Raw genomic sequence first — 8,298 nt, forward strand, 5'->3', positions numbered from 1 at the left:
GTTCCAAATAGGAAAAGGAGTATGTCAAGGCTGTATATTGTCACCCTGCTTATTTAATTTCTATGCAGAGTACATCATGAGAAATGCTGGGCTGGATGAAGCACAAGCTGGAATCAAGTTTGCTGGGAGAAATATCAATAACCTCAGATATGCAGATGACACCACCCTTACGGCAGAAAGTGAAGAACTAAGGAGCTTCTTGATGAAAGTGAAAGAGGAGAGTGAAAAAGTTGGCTTAAAGCTCAACATTCAGAAAACTAAGATCATGGCATCTGGTCCCATCACTTCATGGGAAATAGATGGGGAAACAGTGGCTGACTTTATTTTTGCGGGCTCCAAAATCACTGCAGATGGTGTCTGCAGCCATTAAATTAAAAGACACTTACTCCTTGGAAGGAAAGCTATGACCAACCTAGATAGCATATTTAAAAGTAGAGACATTACTTTGCCAACAAAGGTCTGTCTAGTCAAGGCTTTGGTTTTGCCAGTAGTCATGGATGGATGTGAGAGTTGGATTATAAAGAAAGCTGAGCACCAAAGAATTGATGCTTTTGAACTGTGGTGTTGGAGAAGACTCTTGAGAGTCCCTTGGACTGCAAGGAGATCCAACCAGTCCATCCTAAAGGAGATCAGTCTTGAATGTTCATTGGAAGGACTGATGTTGAAGCTGAAACTCTAATACTTTGGCCACCTGATGCGAAGAGCTGGCTCATTTGAAAAGACCCTGATGCTGGAAAAGATTAAAGGCAGGAGGAGAAGGGGATGACAGAGGATGAGATCGCTGGATAGCATCACCGACTCAATGGACATGAGTTTGAGTAAACTCCGGGAGTTGGTGATGGACAGGGAGGCCTGGCGTGCTGTGGTCCATGGGGTTGTGAAGAGTTGGACACGACTGAGCCACTGAACTGAAGTGAACTCTATTTGTGAGCTAACAAGTTACCTGTCACAGTTTCTTGGGTGCCAGTAGAATATATGAGATTTTTGGTCAGAGACAAAGAATAGTTTATTACTCACAGTAGTAAAAATAGTCTGAGAATCAGTGTTTTTACCCTATAAGCCTGAGTCCCACTCCCTACAGGGTAAAGAAGAATAGTTACATGACACATACATATAAATTAAGTTGCATTACAAAGGAGGAAACCTCAGTTTGGGATACTTAAACTTTTATAATGGGCAGTAAGCATCCCTTTCCTTTGCTCTTAAGATACATTATCTTCATCATATTGGAGTAAGTATTCCTGCCCTCTGTTCCAGAGGGAATCACTACCTTCCGAAGACTCTATGCAATCCTGCTTTTTACTTCAGATGGAGATACTATTCTGTCTTTGAAAGCTGTTTACCATTTAAACATCTCTCAAAAAATAGCTCAAAACAAAGAATTGTCAGTGTTTTGCTCGCCAGATGTACAGTAACATGTGAGGCACATGCAGAATTGTCTTTCAACAATATATAAGAATGAAACTGCTGGAAATGCAACATATTCTATCTAGGCTATCACTAGATACTGGCAGATTTCTCTCTGACAAACTCTCACCTAGAATGTATAGATCTCTCACTTATTTAACTAGTCAATAAATATTTTCAAACTTCACGTGTTGCTGATCTAATGTATGTGAGATCATGTTACTTTTTCATTTTCCTAGTTACTGATGAGATTCATATAGTTAACAAATGTTTATTACACACTTACAGTATGCCAGGTACTCTTTTAAGGAAGAAAAATCATGCACTTTCAGGGTTTACATTCTGGTAGGGAAACAATAAATACATTAACTAAGTAAACTATATATTATGTTAGTAGCAGATGGCATATTATGGACAAGATACAATAAGGTAATGGGGAGCTGATTAAGAAAATGTGTATTTATTGACTGTGATCTACTTGTGATTGCCTAGTTTGCTAGGTTTTATATAGGCTGTGATACTTCCTCAAGGAATACATTTTTATTTAATTCATTTTAACTATCACAGTCTGTAACATAATCTCAGTGACTCCACTTTGAATATGATGATTTTGATATTAGGGGCATCCATATCTTCAAATAATCAAAAGTTTCAAACTTTTCCTTCATCACTTGTGCATTTTTTGCCTGTAGAATAAATCTTTCCCATTTCTATAGGAAAAGAACTGAACATTCACTTCTTATTCTAAAAGTTTTATAAATATTACCTTCTAAATTTAGGTAATAACGCTTATTTCCATGAAGAATTTGTGTGTAGGATGTGATGAAGGGATTTAAGCTTATTTTTTGTCATATGGGAAACAGATTAATGCAGCATCATTTATTGAATAAAATGTCTTTTCATCATTCATTTGAATTACTACCTCTCTTATGATTCAAATTTCCTGTATGTAAATCTGTTTTCAGGTTGTTCTTCTGTTTCACTAGTATATGTGATCTCCCTTTTCCCAAACTTGACCACAGATTACACTCCAAAGTCTCCAGAATGATCCTGTGAAAAATATAAAACAAATCATACCCAACCTCTGCTAGAAATACTAGAATGACTCAACACCACACTCACTGGAAAAGCCAAATTCCATTCTAGGACCTTCACAACTCTAAGCTATCTGTTTTGGGATCCCATGCTCTCTTTGAAACCACTTCCTGATATTCTCTACCTTGCTCATTCAGCTTCAGCCACACTGGTAACTTCAGTGTTATCTGAACATGACAGTCCTAATCCTGACTTGAGAGCTCAGCATTTGCTGTACCTCTGCCTGGAATACTCCTTCCCCAGACAGCCACAGGACCAGTTCTCTTATTGTCTTTAGGCCTTTACTCAAAAGCTATCTTCTAAGCGAAGCCCTCTCTTACTTCATAATCTCTCCAACTTCAGCCTCCCTGGGACTTCCATAGCCCATTCTTTATTTTTCTACTTAACATTATCATTTTGAAAATAATTTATACTTTTATTTTATCTTGGCTACTCTCTCCCACACTAAAATGAAAGTCACATGAGGGTAAGATTATTTTATTTGTTTCTTTACTTTATTACCATAAGTTCCTGTGTCTAGAAGACTGACTGGCTGAGAGCCCACCTGAAGTAAGTAATGGTGAGATGAAGATAAAGCAAATAAATTGAAAAGCAAAGGCAAAGTAAGCCAAAGAGGAGCTTAGCAGTTTCCCCTGGATCTAACTCCAAAGCGACCAATGCAAATGCTTCCAGGGGACATCTGGGCATTTTATTAGAGTGAAGCAGGCCATCTGGGGGCATGGCCCACTTGAGAGAGCATTCTGAGTTTAAAATGGGCTGAGCCCTTCCTCAGAGTCAACTGCTTGTGTCCTTGTTGGAATGTGGGCCCTAACCCTTGGTCTACTGTTTTGTTTTTTTAAGGTAAGCCAGAAATGTGGATTTTTGAAATGTGAAATCCTCCAAATGTCTATATTTAAAATGGAGAATGATAAAAACATGAAGATCAAGCAAAATATGACAGTGGGCTGAAACTGGCCCATGAGTGGCCTGCAGGTGTTTGCTAGACTGAATTATGTGATGTTTGAAAGAAAACCTATCCCTGCTCTGGTGAGGTGGCCTCGCCTTGTGTAGTTCTTGAGGCAAACAGCTTCAGGTCATGTTGGGTGGAGAGAATGAACTGGAATTACCAACTTCTTTCCACTCCAGGAAGCTCCCTGCCTTCCCCTCTGCCTGCTATGCCTGGAGTTACTGGGCAGAAGAGAGACAGCAGAACTGTTTCTTTGAGGGCAGTGAAGAGTGTGGAGTGGGAAAACCCGAGAGAGTTTTGAAGGGAACATCCACAGCTGGACTGGGAGAAGGAAAGACAGAGAGAAGGACAAAGACCCACGTATTGGGACACCATACCTTCAGGGGGGATTTATTGGGAATTACCACACCCTCTTCCCTCCAACGACCTATGTGGCATTATACAGTCAAAGGACTTAGTTATACAAAGTCACAACTCCCTGCCCAACTGCCCATGCCACCTATCTCACCTGAAAATAGAACTGCACACATTTCTAGCACAGTTTCCCGTGTGCTTGAAGTGGGCAAGACTAGTTAGGAGGTACCTGTGGAGAGTCATTAGGCACTCTTTTTGTTGGGATATTGCCAGAATGGCGTTTCTGGAGGCAGCAGGCCTCCATCTGGTGAAGCACTGGGGGTAGATACCTATGGTTTCAGGCAGCTGCTGAGAGAAGCATGGACAGTCAAGTATTCCCCCATGCCCTGGAGAGAAGCATTAAGCTCAATCCTCTGTAAGGAGTCAAGGTATAGTTCAGGAAGTTGAAGAACAGTGAGATGAATGCAGTATCTGGGTTGAGCAAGTTTCCTTTTTTCTGGATAAAATGCTTTCCAAATGCAAGGTGGCACATCTCTTAAGTTCTGAGAACTCCACTGACTCGTTCCTGAAAAAATCATTTTTCAATGTAGAGGAAGTGAACCAAGAACTTCAGGTCTGAGATTTACTGCCCCTGGGTCCTCTGGAAAATACGAGGCAACTGCCTACAGCCCCCTGCTATGGAGCACCATGCTAGTGTGTTTAGGCTGAGGGCTGGGTTCTGCTCAGCAGGTGTGGCATGATGTCCCTGATATAATAAAAGCCTTTTATGTATAAACTTGGCTCCTGCCTAACTCTCGAGACATTCCTGTCAAAATTTCCTTCTAGGGAAGCTCCAATCCATCTGGTTTCTTTGTTGCCACATTCTTTGTGCACAGAGCTAGGGAGGGCAACTTGGATACTGCCAGAAGTGCTATTTTTCTTGGATCTTCCAATCTCTCATGGACCCTGACATACCTTCATACCCTGTTTTCTCTATTTTCACTCCCTTTGTGGAAGGAGGAGAATTCTCCTTCCTCAGTGTTCTTCCCCTTCTGGAGTATCCTTTTAGCTTCTCAGATCTCTGCCAACTTTATCTTTGTCTCCCTTGCTCTGAACTTCTTCTAAATGTATTTGTGTCCCTCTTTACTCAATTTATCCTGATTTCCTCTCAACCCCAAGATTTCACTCTCTGTCTGTTATTCTTCAACCTCCCCAGTTGACTACCTCCCCCTCTTAGGTTATCCCTCCCCCTAGAAGCCTCTCCATATCTGACCCCTTCCCACCTCCTTTCTTAAGCAGCCATCTCTCCTCCTTTCCCCCAAAGTCCATCTCTAGTTCCTTCTCTTCTTCTCTCCTTAGACCAGACCAGCTAAGTCCTGTTCCATTTTTAGATGACTGATTATGAACTGAACTTTATTCACAGCCTGAATTTACACTTGTTCCTTCCTTTCATGTCCCCTCAGCCAAACACACCCAACCTTTTCACCATGACAAATTCCTTACACACAGCATGTCATAGCTACATAAACTTATATTTTTCAGAACAAAACAACATTTTTGCTGGCAATGATGATGGGTTATTAGGGACCCCTCTACTTTCAGTACACTGAAAAGCAACACTTTTTGTGTTTCTCCAAATCATACATTTGCCTACATACACGTGATAATGTTTACCCTAACCGTTAAGACTTTTTCACCAAATCATAGACATAGATATGGAAATCATCATCAAACTTGATGAAGTACACAGAAGGTTTGGCTTTCACTTGGTGAATGACTTTGCCTGTCCTTCTGGAGCCATCTTCTTTGGTATATTCTACATGTTTACCTATGAGGCCATCTATAACTCCTTCTGGCTCTCTCTCTTTTGGAGAAGACTTACTTGACTCTGGCATGATATGGAGGTCACCTTCTTTATAATCATCTAAAAGCTGGTACATGTACAAAACAGGATCTTTCTCATAGGTAATATAAAACCAGGCTTTCATGATGGGTGCTTGGGCTAAGACCATCCCTCTCCATCCATCCTTAGAACCATGCTCACCCTCAAACATATGTTCCACAGCTTTACCAATTATGGTATTTGCAAGGCGCACATCTCTGACTCGAGAATATGGCACTTTATCAGGAAGGATTTTAAGCTTTAAAATCCTTTTATCTCTGTGAAGTTCCAGTCCATAGACACAGTCAATTCCATCATATTTCACCAGATAAAGAGAGGGATTTATAGGCACCTGATGCAGAACGGTTCCTTTCCACTGGGTGATGGGCTCATCGCCTTCTTTCCATCCATGTGAAATTCTGCAGCCCACGATGTTCCTGCGGGGCTGGGAGGAAGGTCTGCCTCTCTGTTTCTTTTGAGAAATCTTTTTCTTGCTCATACTTGCAGACAAGGTGTGGCCATCAACAATTTCCCTGGTTTGCTGCCTTGCAGTTGCCTTTTTGTGAGGTGTCTTCATACCTGCAAGGGGAGGAAAGAGGCTAGGGAGAAACATTTAGTGTACTGTAGTGTGAAATTTTATTTCTCTGCATTGCAAATTCCCTGGGCATCAGGTATATGTATTGTCATCCAAGTTACTGGATGTCCTGCACAGATGCTGGCTATCAAAATATTATTGGATGTTTGCCTGCAATGTCCTCCCTCCAAAATTATTTGGCTGTGCCGGAGGGTTGGAAAGGTGATAGTTTTGATTGTTGAGCCCCCAGCAAGAGGGAGCAGGCTCTTTGGCTAATACCTCTGTTGCCATCTTAGACTCCCCACACCAAACACAAATATTCATCGTTTATTAGCTCCCACTCAGTCTCTCTCTTTGCATGAACATAGTACCCTTTTCCCCTGCTCATTGTCATTTGCTCTTCATCTGTCTTGCCTTCCATCCCCATTCCTTCTGCCTGTTGTTCAACTCCTCTTCATATCTCTTCCTGGTCTACCCCATTTTGTCGCTGAGTGCCCAGAACAAATCTATTTCTCTTTCTGGGGCCATCTTTATATACCACCCAGGTGCTCTTCGGCTCTCCCTCTCCCCATCCCCCATCCCCAAATCACCTTTCTCAGTCTCCCTCATCTTCCATTCTAGCACAGAACCCAAATTTTCCCTCTTGGCACCCACCAACCCACATCCTCCGATTCTCTAGTCCAGCGCCCACCTCCCCAAGTCGGGGGACCGCAGGTCTCACGTGTCCAAATCGGACACCTCACTGCTGCCTCCGCTGTGAACCTGTGGTGAAAGAGGATCAGCAGGCGACGAGTTCGGAGTTTGCAAGAGCTGGGAGGGAAGGATCCTTAGGCGAGGAGCGTGTCTAGGAAGACAGCTGGGCTGACGAAGAGGACGGCGTCAGTGTCTCCAACACCGGGCTCGCGGGCTCTCCACCTCCTTGGCGGTTACGGCCTCTCTGCCACATCGGGATCCCAGAAGCCGCTGCCGCAGCTGCAGTCTCCTCCCTCTTACCGTCGCGCAGCTTCCTGCCAGGAGAGAGGCCGCCCCTTCCTGCCAAACTCTGCCACCCTCCACGCCTCCTCCACTCTCAAACCCACCTCTGCCCTGTGCCTGGGAGGTGTTTCTATCTCCCAGCCCCACGCCTTTCCAAAATCTGGAGGCGCCTTGCTACGCCCACAGCGCCCCACCCCAACCAGCTCTGTGTTCTGTCTCCAGATCAGGGGCCCCCATTTCCCCCACCCTACCTCCACCGCAGTGCCCGTGCCTCATCTGTTTTCCATTTTCCAAGAATTTCCCTTTTCTGCCCCCCCCGCCCCCGCCCCTTGCCCTTCCAATGTTAGTTTCTATATATGGAAACCTGCGTTTCTTGCCATTTAAGGTGATTTGAGGTTGGACTAGAGAAATGAGCTTGTGCTTAGTCTGCCATCTTGATACAATCTCTAGGGAATTCTTACTCTCTGGTCATTTCCAGACTTTTTGAAAATATATATTTTTTCCCTTTTCTTCTTTTTCACAGATTGAGAAGTATTGCATGCACTATGTGGACTCTGTAAAATTCAGAAGATTCACTTGAAGAAAATAATCTACCCTAAAACCACTATAAATCTCATTCCCCAGGGCTTTAAGCAAAATATGAACACTCTATTTCCTTCACCTTTTTGTCTACTTTTTTAGAGATCTGGGGTCATTTTGCAGATTCAATTCTTAAAAATTCTTTGTAATATCATTTTTTACGGTATTTTGAAAATACAGTGTATATAGCAATATTACAAGTAATAAGTACTCTCCATTAAATTTTTACCTGTTTTTATTGAAGCATTTTAAAATTAAAATATTATCAATAAAATGTAATTCTCTTTTATTCTCTAATCCTGACCCTATTCTCTTCTTCCTCTCTAACGCTAAAAATCATCATTCAAATTTTGCATATCCTAACCCTCTTTATATTCATACCTATATTATTTACAAACAGATATTATTCATTTTGTTTTTCATATTTGTTTTTCAAATGTCCATTATGAAGGATAATTAATTACTCCATACTGTGAGGGGAAGAAAATAATTCTCTTTCAGTCGCCC

The 8,298-nt window shown here is 42.2% G+C and overlaps 1 protein-coding gene across 3 annotated transcripts; it reads right to left on the reverse strand.

Annotated features, from left to right (window-relative positions):
• Positions 1-1,664: 1,664 nt before the first annotated feature.
• On the reverse strand, positions 1,665-7,536 carry LOC145536356 (spindlin-2). 3 transcript variants are annotated; one of them, XR_014075789.1, is made up of 4 exons: positions 7,464-7,536; positions 6,929-7,244; positions 6,016-6,262; positions 1,665-2,457 (listed from the first exon to the last, which is right to left on the reverse strand). XR_014075789.1 is itself a non-coding variant. In XM_081565524.1 (2 exons), the coding sequence occupies exon 2, from the start codon at positions 6,238-6,240 to the stop codon at positions 5,464-5,466; it is 777 nt and encodes a 258-aa protein (XP_081421650.1). In that variant the 5' UTR covers positions 6,241-6,242; positions 6,929-7,231; the 3' UTR covers positions 2,978-5,463. The 3 variants fall into 3 exon arrangements, 2 of the variants coding, with proteins under 2 accessions (XP_081421650.1, XP_081421651.1); XM_081565524.1 differs by lacking the exons at positions 1,665-2,457; positions 7,464-7,536 and having other exon boundaries at positions 2,978-6,242; positions 6,929-7,231; XM_081565525.1 differs by lacking the exons at positions 1,665-2,457; positions 7,464-7,536 and having other exon boundaries at positions 2,978-6,262; positions 6,929-6,985.
• Positions 7,537-8,298: the final 762 nt, after the last annotated feature.

Source organism: Giraffa tippelskirchi, chromosome X (genome assembly GCF_054371585.1).
Source record: "Giraffa tippelskirchi isolate mGirTip1 chromosome X, T2T-mGirTip1v1.2.pri, whole genome shotgun sequence".
Lineage (NCBI taxonomy): Eukaryota > Metazoa > Chordata > Mammalia > Artiodactyla > Giraffidae > Giraffa > Giraffa tippelskirchi.